The sequence below is a fragment of the Uloborus diversus genome, chromosome 2 (assembly GCF_026930045.1).
Source record: "Uloborus diversus isolate 005 chromosome 2, Udiv.v.3.1, whole genome shotgun sequence".
In the NCBI taxonomy this organism is placed as follows: domain Eukaryota; kingdom Metazoa; phylum Arthropoda; class Arachnida; order Araneae; family Uloboridae; genus Uloborus; species Uloborus diversus.
This window is the reverse complement of record NC_072732.1, coordinates 182,911,823-182,926,386: the sequence shown is the minus strand read 5'-3', so window position 1 is coordinate 182,926,386 and position 14,564 is coordinate 182,911,823. Positions and strand designations below refer to the sequence as shown.

Sequence of the window (14,564 nt, the reverse complement as noted above, 5' to 3'; positions counted from 1 at the left end):
ATCATGAAGTCGAAGAGACGGTAAAAAAAATTCGAGACATTGCATTTTTAAAATATCAAGGTCATAATAAAATATGTTCAAAAAATTAGTCACAATAGTTAAAATTAAGTGGAAACACATTATGAATGTTGAAAAAAAGTTTTAATACAATAACAAAAATTTTAATTTTTAAAATAAGCTAAGAAAAAAAACGCTTTAGTGAAGTAGCAAAATGTAGTGATTTACCACGACTAAACTTTCAAAGATTTGGATTACCAAAGTTGCAAAATAGTTTCAAACAAGTTTCGAGCGCTCCTAAACAAAAAAAGATGGAAAAAGGATTGCACCATTCTCTTTGTCTCTAAAGGGGTTTCCCGTTCATCTCCCCTTTTTATGGGAGGTGGAAATAAAGTCAAAAGGTCCAATGAAATGGTGTAAGAAGGGTGCGAAAGTTTTAGGTCGGTTTTTTGGGCTTCTCAGGATTTACATTTTCTGCCACTCCTGGGCTCTAGAATGAAAGTGACAGTAGATAAGCTTCTCCGAATCATTCCTAACCCCTGAAGGAATTTATGAAGGGTTTGAGAAAATTTTGGAAATATTCCTCGAGTTGCTTCGAGACAATCAACATTGGTTTTCCGAAAAATTTATATTTGAATTCGAAAAATATTCGTCGTAACAAGGTTTTGATTAAAAACTCTTCGACAAAAGAATGAAAAATAACATTAGATAAATATGCAAAATCATGGGGAAAAATAATTTTTCATCATATCAAGGTTTTTGAGATATCGAAGTTCGAGACATCAAGAGTATATTGTACTGTAAAAGCATTTATTTATTTTTGTAAGGCTTTAATTTATGTAAGCTTGTCATAATCACAAAAAGCTTAAGCTTCATAAAACATTTTTTCTTTTAACTTTTAGTTCTGTTCATATTAAAGTTGCGAACTTTTCAGCTCACAATATCACCAATATCTTCCTTTTCGCGAAATAAGTGCTTTTGCATCATATATATTTCGATCATTATTCTTATCATTAAATAAAAAATATTCACAAAATGTTTTTAATTTCATAATTTTTTTTAAAGCTTGGTTTGTACTAAATTTTATGAAATAAAATAAGTATATGATTTCAACACTCTAAAATTTCAGTAAATCTTAATATCTTCAAATGTAGGTAATTCTCGAAATTAGCCAATTAAATATTAAGTAAAAATTATATAGGTGGTATGGTATAATCCATTTGTGCAAATCTATATACCGCCAATTTTTACTCTCAAATTTTGAATTTAAATTTTTTGGCTGCTTGACCTTTTTTAAAGTTCACCTGTTCTTATAAACAAACACCAAAATGCAGTATAAGGTATGGTTGTGATTTAAATGTTTTCTGCATAAAGAAAGGAAAGCTTAAATGTCCTCCAATCTGCTCCAAATATTGAAATTTTTTATTCTCAAGTTTTAAAACAATTTTGAACAAGTATAGTGAAAAAAAAAAAGCTTTCAAACAGCCTTTTAAGTTGATTACTTATCATGGTAATCTCTGAAAACCTGTGTTATTTGAAAAGTTTAAATGCCCAATATCCACAAATCTATGCTTGCTTTAAGTGCGGCCTTGAATATAAAATCCTAATTTTATTAACAAAATTAACTTAACAGAATCAGCAGATCTTAGAACAGAGAAAGTAACTGAAGAAATAGCCTTTAGAAATGAAATAAATAATAAATATCATCGCCAGGAAGTACTAAATGAATTTAACTTGCATTTATGGGACTTTTTTATTGCTTAACAGGAGAACATTATTGTTGTCAGTTATAGTACTTGTACTTTCCATTTCACATGCATTACTCTTACTGTTGGTCAATCATTAAATATTTTTTTTTTAATTTTACCAATGAAATGAGAAATTTTCTAGAAGTTTAATTTAGAAATCAATCTTTTTGTTTTGAAATATAAAAGCTGGTAGTGAAAAAATAATACTATTACCACAATTTTTATGTGCTAAATACTATTCCTTCAAGGAAAAGCAAGGTAGAAAACCCTTGTTTTTATGATAATGTAGAAAAAAAAACTCCTCTTTTTTACAATGCCTTAAAAGTGCCAAATAAGTTTAAGGATCTTTAAGCGGAGAAATTTTTTATTGTTCCAAAGGCATACTGAGAAAAATTAACAAACATTTATTTGTCATTTTGCAGTAGTGCTGCAATAATCTCAAAAGTTTCAAAAGCTTAGAGACTTTCAGATATAAGAAATTATGGTTCTAGAGATATGTAAAATTTTAGTTTTGAAACAAAATTCAACTGTAGAAAAGTCCCAAGGTTTGGTGAAATCATTTTGATATAACAAAACTGTTATACTGATATTGCAAATTTTTACAATAACCAATACAAGATTCATAATAGCAGAATTTTAAAAGATTATGGAAGTTATACATGTAATCAAAACAATAATTTTCTATATATTTTTAATTTTTACTTTTTTGGAAGTTGAAAAGTTATTTTATTTTTCTTCTTACAAGCCTATTCTCATTAAAGACTACCAACTTTTCTAAATTTAGTGCATTTTCGTATAGGCTGTCAGTAACATTATTTTGGAAGGATGAATAATGTTTTAAAGTCTCTAAACTTGCTAAAGCTTTGGAAGTTGTAGGTACATTAAAATTCTTGTCCAAATATTTTTTAAAAATATTTTTGTAAGTATTTATTTTCACAACCAAAGCGAACATTTTACATTAGCATTGTATCTGTACTTACAACATAATTTATGTTAAACATTTCTGTTATTCAAGGCATCCATTTTTATTGCATACTAACATGCATTTCTTTCTTTTTAACAGTTCATTAGTTACTTAAGGAACCAAGCTTCAGCCCTCATTACATTTGCAGGAATGATACCATATCGCATGCCAGGAGATACCAATGCAAGACTAGTGCAAATTGAAGTTTTAATGATTTAGTGAAAATGAAATTTTTTTTTTCAAAAAACAGAAGATATAAAATCACTTGTAAAATAAAAATGAAAGGAAGAAATCACATGCAAACTGAAAAGCTGTGTTCTAAATTTGTACTTTCAGTCTCAAGACATTGAAATGAGTCCAGTATTAATATAAAGCAATTTATGTATAATCTGTAATTTTTGTGTTTGATACATTCAGGTTTTGTGATGCGATACATTGTTCAATGATAAATCAGGGATCTTTCCTTCTTTGACCTACAAATAAGCAAACATTAAAATATTTTTTTAAATCATGCATTTTGTCATTTATGCATAAAAAACTGGTTTTACAACCTCTAAAATAATAGATTCTTTTAATGGATTCATCTTTACTTAGCCAAATACAATTGTATCGATGAGTCCAAGAACCAGTTCTCTCCGGGTTTTGGCTGACTAGTTTTCAAACTCATTGGTTCAATTGATGGTAAAACTTACTATTTTTTATGTCTTTACTCCAAACCAGCATCATGTTAAAGCGACAGCATTAAAATTTTTGCATATGTAAAAAAGTTTACTTAACTATTTCCTTACTACTGAATTAATTTTCAAAAAAAAAACTAAAATTCCGGGGTTGCAGTGTGTAAAAAGTCTTTTTATACGTTTTCCCAGGTCTATTTAAATACCCCTAATTATGTAAAAAGAGAAAGGAATTTTTTAAATGATTTTCCAAAATTAAAGAATTTTCAAACTTGCCGTAATCATGGTGTAAAAAGAGAAGTTAGAATGCTGATTTACATAAAACTGTGAGTAGAAGCTAGTACTCTTTTGAAGTCATGGTAAAAATCATTACTGTCGGACTGCTGTTTATGTGTCAAGACGAAATTTTATGTACACATAGATATAAAAAAAGACAATGTCATTGAGTGAAATATGCAGTCATAGCTAAATGTGTAAAATAAAGCAATTGTTGGAAGAAAATTTCTTTTAATGCCTGCAAAATTAACATTTTTAAAGAATCAGTAAAATTCGTAATAGTTTGAGTTGATTAAAAAAAAATTGATATTTATAAATTAAAAATTTACACTTATTTGTTTTTTTATTTCTTACAGTGATAATGATAGCAGTGAAACTGCTTTAAATAAATGAAAATGTATGTATATATATATATATATATATATAATTAATAAAATACTAACTAATTTGTAATCCAGTAGCATTTCCTTAAAAGAAAGAAAATCTGTGAAACTCACTAAAATGTCAAACACCTCACCTTCTAATTCAGAATGGTTTTCTCTGAAATACAAAAACTTCATATGTAACACAAAAGTATTAATGTTCAAGTGGTAAAATCACATACTAAAGAAAAATGAGCGAATTTTATAAAAGAGCAGAAATCAGAATTTGCGTGTAAAAGCGGCTTAAGTTTGTAAACTTTACTCCGGGAAATTCGGGAAGCATGTACATACTTAAACCCAAAACCAATTGTCAGTTCCATGATTTTTGAACTATTTTTGCTGAAAATTATGTTTTTTCATGACCATTTTTTGATTATGGTTGAAAACCATGACTTTCCAGGTGCGTGGATACTCTGTTAGTTTCTCCAGTAAATGAAATACACTTCAGAATTATGTTGTCAAGTAAAAGTTTTTTAAAAAAATCCCTTTAAAATCCCACTAAACAGATATCACAGTTTTTCGATAAATATGCTTTGAACTAATTCATCTTTTTCACTCCATGATCTCTTAGACATTGTAATAGCATACCTATTTCTTGTCCCCAGTGATAATGTGCTTTAAAAATGGATTATTTTCTTGACATTTGAGAAGCAAATCATAGACGTCCACTGCAACAAAACAAATTTCTTTTCACGAGGAAATGAGGAATGCATATGTTGAGTTTTGAGGTTAAACCTAGGCATTTCAAGTGGTGATGAACTGTTGGATTCGATAAATTTAACCCCTTAGTGATCTTACAACAATTAATGCCCTAATTGTGTCTATCAGCTTCAACTGCCCATCCAGACCATGGTCCTTCTTCACCATCAAAATTTTGAAAACCAGTTTTGACAAAAGTTTTTGAAAAAGTTTTAAAAAAAAGCTGAAAACGCTGCTATTCAGTCTCTGTGTTTGAGAAGGAGCCAACTAAACTACTATGAAAAATCAGTTGAACTTTTTCCCAAGCAAGCTCATCAGCTATATCAACTATCAAAACATATGATGATCATGCAGATTAAGTGAAATTGGGTGTGAAAAAATACAATTAAATCCTGTCGGAGGAGAAACAAAATCTTTCCCAACAATCCAATATTTTCTGCTGGAAGCACATCTCCAATCTCCTTCAATGAGCCCATTAGATGCTAATCACAAAAAGAGGAAACTTTTGGGTTAACTTTCTCCCAAATAACTACTTTTCTATTCAATAATGCAACTTTTCTAGTGGAAAAGCATTATTTTGTACTTTTTTTTTTATCAGTAACATAGCTAACTTATGTTCTCAACTTAGCTTTTTTGATAAGCATGTTGGTACAGTAAAACCTCGTGAAGTCGTCACTCAAGGAAAAAAAAAATTTTGACTACTTATGTGAAGTGGGAAATTAAGGAAGAAAAAAAAAAGCCTTACAAATATTCATGAATAGCAGTAGAACCCTTTGAGAAAAACAATAGCTTATGTAATTTTGGTAAGACCCCATTTGGAGTATGCTGTTCAGTTTTGGTCTCCTTTCTAATCCCTGATAGTTGACATTTTAACCCTACATCCAGTGGATTAACCCTAAACTCCAGTAGATAGCGTTTTTTGTTGACCATTTTTACGTTTCTTCATTCTTCTAAAATGACAGTCTCACCAGTAAAACAGTTCAGCTCTATGAAAATATAGCATTTCAATGCATTTTAAACATTCAATTTGTAAATCACATTTTAAGAAAAAAAATGAAATTACTACATTAAAACCGCCCCCGCCCTTATACAATCGCCCTTGAGACTAAATTGTCGATCGAAGTATTTTAAGTTACTATCATAGAGGAAGATTATGTAATCTTGAACTACAAAAGGAGGAGTTTTGAAGGAGTTAAAACCAAAATGAAGGGGTTTAAATGGCCCTTCAAAAAAATTTCCTAAATGAAGGAGTATTGGAGGGGTTTTGAAGGAGAGTACGAACTCTGGTCTACCATGCCCAACCTGGAAATAGAACCAATACCTGTAGTGTAGGAGTGTGAAGTGTTTCCACTGTGCCACTGGGCTTTTCTATCGAGTATTAACTATGCGAAATAAAAATTTGGGTCGAAGTCATCAGAATTTTGTATTTAACCTCTTCTTACTTGTTCCCGTCAAAATTGCGAGCTGAGCTTTCGACTCCTATTTCTCGTGCCTGTGCTTTTTCCAGGGTAGAGTGTACAGAGTTCAAGCAAAAAATAATTTCAAAAATCAAAACATATATTTCTGTACAAACACTTTTATTTGTATAAGTTTCTTGAGCAAAAAAAAAAGGGATGATCATTTTCTTAAAAATAAGATAGTTAAAGACCTTGCCCAGATTAAAAACTGAAAAATATCTTACTTTAAGTCTTGCAAAAATTTCTTCATGGAAAATTCTGGAAACCTTGCAAGTAGTGATGCTTCAATATATTTTTCAATAAGTTCAGTCTAAAATTATTTAAGAAAATTTAGTAACTTTCTCTCATATTAAAATTAGATTACAACTTAAGAAATAGTTGAATTACCTTCCTGTAAAATGAAGTAGTTATTATGGCTGAAATGTCACATTTAGTAAGACAAATTAAAAAGTGTGAATTCTATTGGTGAGATTAGTAAAGCTTAAGATATTCGAAGATTAAAATTTATATGCATTGTAAATTACATCCTGTGTTACATGAATTGTAAAATGGCAAAATATTACTTTTAAATTAATTTATTGTTTAAAACGGATGCACATATAAAATAGTACTCACATATGCATTGAATATATCCATATATTCTAATTTGTTTTCTTCACAGGGTTCAAACTCTTTGTGATATTTTTCCAAGAAAGTTTTCTGTAACTCAATAAACTCTGATTCTAAATGAAGGAAAAGTATTAGTAGACTCAAGGTAAAAATGCATTACATTTAATTTAAAAAGAAATATGAAAAGTTCTTGATGCAAAACTTATGCTGAATATAATTGATGAATATCTGCTCAGTTCCATTATAAGCTCAAAGATTATTTAAATATTGTGCCCTCCTGTGCTACTGAAACACACAGTGCTGTAGGGAACTTCTTTTAGTTAAATTAAAAATTGGTTAAGGATATAAATTTTGAAATTTGGAAAATGGAATGACCTCAGGGCACGGATGTGTGAAATTCAGCTGTCAGCATACAATGAAATGGTAGTGTTACTTTGAGTGCTTGATAATGCAATGTAAGAAAATATCACTCAGTTTTGGCTATACTACAAGAGTATGCAATGGCTAATTGATGAGTTTTGATAACTTTAACTTATCAATAATTTTCTATTAAACCACAAAAATTATTCTTTTAGGGATTACTTTACAGGAACTTAAATTAAAAAATAGATAACATGTTCAACAAAAAAGATTTTTTGTGCAGCTGAGAATCATTAAATATATTTAAGTCCCGGAATAGCTCTCAATTTGTCCGCAGGTGAATGAACAGCTCTAGCAGGGCCGGATTTAACGGAGGGCAGCCAGGGCTACTGCCCCAGGGCCTCCACGACAAAGGGGCCCCCACAATAAAAAAATTTTACAAAATATCCTAACTTTCACGGGTCCAAAATATTGGATATATACATATATATCCAAATATTCGGATATATATCAAAGTATCGGATATTTTCGAAAATATGATGATCTTTTCAAACCCTGATTAGGGGCTTCCACTCCTTAGTTGCCCCGGGGCCTCCACACTTCCAAATCCGGCCCTGAGCTCTAGAATTCTACTTAATTGAAAGGTTCACACTGATTTCATTGTATTGAGTTTTAGCTCAATCAATGGTCTCATCATGATGCTAAAATTTTGGAAAAAGTACTGTGTGCCTATCATGCATCTTATCACGACATATATGGCATATGATAGGAGCCTGAAAAAAACTCTAAATTAAGTATGAATGAATAAAACAGTTGACAAAATATTTATTTAATGATTTGAGCAAAAATTATGCATTACAAGTTAACATTATATAAATTTTGAAATTTTTCAAAATAAAAATATACCAATAATTATATCTTCAATAAGTCCAATGATGGTGTCAAATTGATTTTCACATGCATCACTAGAAAGAAAAAAAAGAACTTTTTTTTTTCCTGTGCAAAATATACAAATTATTGAATTGAAAGATTGGCTTTAAAAATAATTACATGTTTATTTTTTAAGTAAAACTAACTAAATTATTTTTTTATTTGAAAAATTTAAGTATTCTGTTTATAAGATTATTCTATTACATCTTTAAATTTAATTTGTGATAAACATTATTTGACTTACAAATCAGTCTTCAGATTTTATTTAAAAAGCATTGCTGGTATTTACATATAACTTCATCAAAATGATTCATCTTCTTTTCAAAAAACCAACTACCCAAATAGCAAAACTTTTTCAATTTTACTATGAACCATATCAACACAAATAACATATGCTAAATTATCTGCAGTCCTGGGGCATCTTGGTTCTGCCCATTTTTGATGATATATCGATAAAAGGCTGAAATCTGAAGGTAAGCACAATGCTGATGAAGCAATGTTGGATTTTGAGCTAAATAAACTAAGGAATAATCTATATTTTGATAAATTTTAGCCCTAAATGATTTTCAAATAAAAAAAAAATTGTTTTTAGAATTTGTGAGCTAACATTTAGTTAATAAGCCACATAAATTCCAAAATCTTGGCATGAAATGAATCAATGGTTACATTTGCATAGCTCTACCAGTCGACTGGCGACTAACCAGAGCTAGAGCTACTAATTAACTGGTTGTTTCCAAAGTCATTTTAACAGCTTCAACAGTAGGTCCACTGGTAGGCTGAAATTTAAGCTGGTTGATTGAACCATGTGATGTTTTTGACCAATAATAAATATTTTTCACCTGCGCATTGCTCGTGTGTGCAAGTAACCGGAAATCAACCAAAAGCGTTCAATGATGCATCGGTTGATGAACAACCAGTTAATAGCAACAGACGTCATTAGCTGTCATGTGATCAACCGACTGGTAGTAGTATAGGAACAAAACAAATATAGTTCTACACTTACAACCACTGATGACCCAGAAATATTACATCTTGTTCTAGTAATATGCTCAGCATGTTAAAATATGTTGTAAAGATGGGTAAAGTATAAATAATTTTTTTTTTTTAAATAATTCATAAACCCCATATAGCTTTTCTAATACTGCTATTTGATTTAGCAATGCCCAATACAGCCTCTAAAATAGCAGCAACAGGAATTTTTAAGCATAGCATAAAGATTGAATATTTTCTGTAGTTTAGATTTCTCAAAGAAATATCATCAGTTATTAAGTTATCATTGCATATTTGCAGCTCAATATCTTGATTTGCTAAAAAAATAGGTCAAATTAAAGACAATACTTTTTAGGCAATATATTTAAATTGCATTTCAGTGATTTTACTGTTCAGGATCTAATGCAAAAGGTGAAGTATAACACTTGCATGTAGTAGTTAATAGCTAATTAACTAAAAATTTTAATCATGAGAAACAATAAACTACATTGTTGCAGTCTATGAATTGTTACACCGAAATTTTTTTATTGCATAGAGAGCAGGAGAATTGGAGCTCGTTGTACCGGTCTTGATAATTTTCATTCTACAAAATTTTTTATTTTAATTTATGACCAACAAATAGCACTTCAGTCCTACAAATCCTATAATGAAATCGTTTAGTACAGTTTTATTGAACAAATTTTATTACTATTTTTTGGCTGTGTTGCAGCAGTGAAGTTGATGAGGACACAAGTTGTGCTGATTCTTGAGAAAATGTAGATGGTTAATCTAGATATATAAAGGTGACGGTGTTTGTTTCTTTGTTTGTACCTGATAACCAGAAGACCCCATAGTACCTACAGCCCTGAAACTTGGCACAAAAATTCGAACGTACCCCAGGCCCGTGCACCTCAAAGCCGAAATTCTAAGTTTCGAACTAATTAAGCTAAATTTTGGCTAATTAGGGTGTAAAAATCCCCATACCCCCAAACATTATATATTGTTGGAAAGGGTTTTCCTTCCCAAACAAGATGATGTTTGTTCCATTTTTTTCAGTCAATTAGAACAAGAGATATAAGCGATTCTAATTGAGCCAATTTTCAAGGCTTCTCTTTCGAGAAATTGCTATAACACAATTTTCAACTATAACACTAGGTCCATTTTCCTGACAATTTTTCAATCACTTTCTTTTTAAACATTTTGGAGGATTGGCCTTTGTTGCTTATGAATATTTTACTGTTATTATTTTATTTTAAATTCATTGTGCGTATGTTAATTGATTTTCTTTTTAATTAGAAAGTCGCTTGGCAAATTTGGAGATGAATTATGAAGTTATTTACATTTAAAAGTTATTGCAAATGTAATTTTGATATAGTTTGTTTTTCTTTAATTCAACCGCTTTTCTTTAAACTTTAAGCACAGGCATCACTGTGTGGGTACTGCTAGTGGAATAAATAGCACAAAGTAGAAATTTGTTAATTTAATATTTGATTTAAATTCAACATGGTGTAAGTTAGTTGTAATAGTGGATAATATTTATCATTAAAATTCTCACAAAAGTTATTTTCGTAATGCGGACCAACATACCCCGGGGTGGGGGCATGTTAGTCTGCTTCATGAAGTTCAGTTAAAAAATTAATGTAAAAACGTTTTATGATTTAAACATTTCTAAAAACATTTGGGATGATGAGAAATGTTCAATGAAACTCATGGTCGAAAATCAAATTGCTTACTTAATTTTTTGATCAGATAAAAAAAAATGAAAAGTAAAAAAGCAGACTGATATCCCCAGACTTCCCCCCATATCCTAAAACAGTGGTGCCCAACTTTTTCATACCCAAGGGACGTATCTCATATTAAGATGAATCTTATGGGCTAGAACAAATATAAAATTTGAATACAATTATCTTTTTTTCTACACAACATGGGAAAAGGGAATTGTTGTCATTACTACATGCTGTTTTTTTAACACAAAGTTTAAATCTGCTTTTTTGAAACCAATTTCTGAATATTTGGCATCAAATTTGCGACAATCATTCATAATACTGAATAAAGATGATCGGTTATTTTGGCAGGGGTGTGACTCCCCCCCCCCCCCAAGATCAAGGATGCACCCCTTAAATATTGCAAAGGCCCCCTCCCAAAAACAAGCCCCTTAAAAATTTTAATGCCTCAGTTTGCACCATTCCCCCCCCCCCCCCACAAGGCAGGCACCCCGGTTCTGGAAAGTTACAAAATGTATTTTTTGATCCATAACATTGAACACAACAATAGACTATGTGGATCAGCTTCTCAGGCCATATATGCCCTGCTGGCCGTAAGTTGGACACCATTCCAGGGGTCTGGCCAGAGCAAATTTGGGTCCGTTAACGGACCCTTCACAAAAATCCAATCAACCAAAACGGACCTTTCACAAAAATCCAATCAACCAAAACGGACCTTTCACAAAATCCCGATCAACCAAAACAGACCCTTCACAAAATTCTGATAAACAAAAACGGATCTTTCACAAATTGTTTATTGAAAGAGCAAATCTCAGATTAAAATAATACAGCATATTTCCTGTATAAAAACGATAATGGTTGAAACCCTTTTTAAAGTTAAATTAGAGGAATCAACTTATACAAAATCAGCTAATTTCGCAAAAGAAAAAAAAAAATCGGTACCCTTGTGATGCTCCTGCAAGTCATAAATAATTACTACGGCCAAATAAATATAATGCCTGTTGTTGGTTTCTTTGACAGAAATTAACAGCTAAAAGTCAGTTTGGTTTATAATTTTGCTTGTTTGTTTTATGCAGCAGTGTTGTTGTAAACTTCTTTGAAAAAGCGTCAACATTCTCTGAATAGGTGTAGTAAGCACTTTTCTCCCCATTCATGATTTAATAATCAATAATATACAGCAAAATGAACTTAGAACTGCAAAGGGTAGTACGGGGGGGGGGATGTGATCGCTTCAGATAGAGTTACCAAATTCAAACTAATCACCACTTAGCGTCAGCGTCTAGCGGTGCGATGTTTAACTGTTTATCGCCACTTAGCGTCTGGCGGTGCAATGTTAAACTGTTATTTTGGGAGAAAGTTATATGGGTTTGATTTTTCGATGCTGAAAAGGATAATTAACTTAAAATAAACTCTTTTATTTACCTTTTTTTTCTATAGATGCCTACATTTTGAAAAACGAAATCTTTTTACATCCGATATGAGAATCATATTTCATTCTTTTTTCAAGCTAACTTCGCTTTATTAGGATGCAAATAAATGAAAAGGGTTCTTTATTTTTGTAACAAAGCTTATTTCTGGTTTTTAAAGCAGAATTCCATTTTCTTTTATGAGTCAATAATTAAAATGCTGAATCGATCAGGTTTTTTTTCATTTTATTTATTTATTATTATTATTATTATTTTTGCTTCAACTGTGTCCAGATATTAATGATATGTTTATCATAGGGCTCTAAAATGCAATTCTAAAATAATTTTATCCAAAATATTTATTTTACAAGCCGTTTTTATACTTTTGATGCCTTCACTTAGAGGATTGCAATCTCTTTGCATCCGCTATGGGAATCTGATTTCTCGCATTTTCGATGTTTAGTACGCTTAGTTAAGAAGTAAACAAATAAAATATTTTTTTATTTTTGTAAAAATCACGGAATTTATAAGTTTTAAACGAAACTCTGTGCTTAAGACACTTAAACAGTGTCTTGGGTTAAAAATTTAAATGCTGAACCCCTGACTGAATTTTTTTTCTTACAGTTGTTTTAAATACTATACAAATAACATTTCCAGTACAATTTAACATGATGTAGAATGGTAGATAAATATTGATACTTGAGGGGTGCCCATCTCCCAATGAGCGATGCCTCCCCCCCCCCCCCCCCAAATACTAGAAAAGCACTAAAGAATGATATTCTCAACAGAAAAGAGGGAAAACACTCAACTTTAAGTGTCAATGATGCAGTTTCCACCATCTCAAGAGTCTAAACTTTCGTTTTTGCAAAAAAAAAAAAAAAAAAAATTTTTTTTTTTGCAAAATTATTTGACTTTTCACAAAAGTATTTGATTTTTCACAAAATTATTTGATTTTTCACAAAAAACGGACCCTGTGAAAAATCCTGGACAGACCCCTGCATTGTAAACAATTAGTTAAAAAAGAACTGTTGAAATTATTTTTGATAATGATACATAAAATTGTAAACAAAATAATCAGTTCTCAAAATATAAAGTTAAGTTTTATTAAATTTTGAAGTGTAATCACTGATTACATTGAACTTAATAAACTTATTTTGCACTTCACTAGTTGAAAAAACATCTTCCAAATAATAAATAACTTGCTCACCATCAAGTCTATGTACACTGGCAGAAAAAACAATTAGTTATTTTGAATAGATAACATAGCATGAAAAGTTAAATCTTATGACGCAAAATGTAAACATGAGAACTAAAATCAAACAATGTGAGAAAGAACATAAAAATGGAGTACAAACCCAAGGCATTCAAATTCTTCATTTGGTTCTGTCATCACTAGAAAAGAAAGTATCATTAACAGAACAGGCATCACAAGAAAATTGAATTATTGCTTGTTCTAAAATTTAGTAATACATTACCCCTTGCAATTCAAAGAAATGGTTAAATTTTCCCCCAAAACTGGTTTGGTAAAAATCAATATTTTTTTCTGTTGTATAATTTGTCGTTATTTAGGCTATCTTAAAATTGTGTGCAAATTCCTTAATTACAAAAAAAAAAAAACATAAAAACTGCCTGTTATGGACGTAGCTTAGAAAACAGCAAAATTTCTACATTGTTATACAATTGCCAATAATTCTGTGAATAATTCATATGTTTTTAAATTTTTCTTTTAGATACTTGTTCTAGAGATTTCAAGCTTTCCACAACCATAAAAGTTTTTACGGATATTATTTGTATAATTTATAATAGAATTTAATATATTTGTTAAGGACGTAACGTGTATGATTTGCAAAGTGCACTAAGCTAATAAAAGCGTGTCTATGCAAAGAATTTTTGTTAAGAGAGTAATGGTACAGATTAACACATTATTTTAATATTTTAAGTTATACCTTAATAGTTCTCGAAGATTTGGTGAGGTAGGGGGAAGGACTGCATTTACAGCCACCTAAACAAATATGTAGGTAATAAATGAATTACTGCATCATAAGACGAAAAATTATCTGAGCGGAAATTAAACTAAATAAAAGTTTGCAAAGAAAAGAAAAGTTTTGAGTAAAGAAAGGAGAATTAGCCTTATCGATGTGTTATATATATTTCTCAAATTTTAATTTCACTCAAAATGCAATTTTTGATTGGGCGGTCCACTGTGCTCATTTGTCTCAATTTTCGAAACCATGTTCTGATATTTTTAGAGATTTAATCAATAAAGCCAAAAAATAAAACCCAAATTTCAAAAAAAAAAAAGTCAGCTTTAGGGGCATCCCCATCCTCT

General features: G+C 30.4%; 2 protein-coding genes across 4 annotated transcripts in view; one reads left to right on the top strand and one right to left on the bottom strand.

The window, feature by feature from the left end:
* Window positions 1–2,943, top strand: part of LOC129216195 (nuclear pore complex protein Nup93-like) — a 100,643-nt gene extending 97,700 nt beyond the window's left edge. Inside the window, exon 24 of the mRNA XM_054850378.1 lies at window positions 2,809–2,943. Coding sequence (XP_054706353.1) covers window positions 2,809–2,928 — 120 coding nt within the window. The 3' untranslated portion in view covers window positions 2,929–2,943. The remainder of the gene's footprint in view (window positions 1–2,808) is intronic.
* A 129-nt stretch (window positions 2,944–3,072) lies between these two features.
* On the bottom strand, window positions 3,073–13,978 carry LOC129216193 (ADP-ribosylation factor-like protein 2-binding protein). 3 transcript variants are annotated; one of them, XM_054850375.1, is made up of 7 exons: window positions 13,711–13,899; window positions 13,591–13,627; window positions 8,113–8,171; window positions 6,853–6,959; window positions 6,462–6,547; window positions 4,103–4,199; window positions 3,073–3,182 (listed from the first exon to the last, which is right to left on the bottom strand). In XM_054850375.1, the coding sequence occupies exons 2-7, from the start codon at window positions 13,623–13,625 to the stop codon at window positions 3,123–3,125; spliced, it is 444 nt and encodes a 147-aa protein (XP_054706350.1). In that variant the 5' UTR covers window positions 13,626–13,627; window positions 13,711–13,899; the 3' UTR covers window positions 3,073–3,122. The 3 variants fall into 3 exon arrangements, with proteins under 3 accessions (XP_054706350.1, XP_054706351.1, XP_054706352.1); XM_054850376.1 differs by having other exon boundaries at window positions 3,083–3,182; window positions 4,157–4,199; window positions 13,711–13,969; XM_054850377.1 differs by having other exon boundaries at window positions 3,115–3,182; window positions 4,177–4,199; window positions 13,711–13,978.
* Window positions 13,979–14,564: the final 586 nt, after the last annotated feature.

Bases quoted from the DNA above. Each gene is read 5' to 3' on its own strand.
- LOC129216193 (XM_054850375.1), bottom strand. From the start codon at position 13,625: ATGACAGAACCAAATGAAGAATTTGAATGCCTTGG. The intron at 6,960-8,112 runs GTATATTTTTAT...TCCTTCATTTAG, and splicing joins TATTGAAGATATAATTATTG to AATCAGAGTTTATTGAGTTA. The intron at 4,200-6,461 runs GTAAGATATTTT...TTTGTATTTCAG, and splicing joins AAATTTTTGCAAGACTTAAA to AGAAAACCATTCTGAATTAG.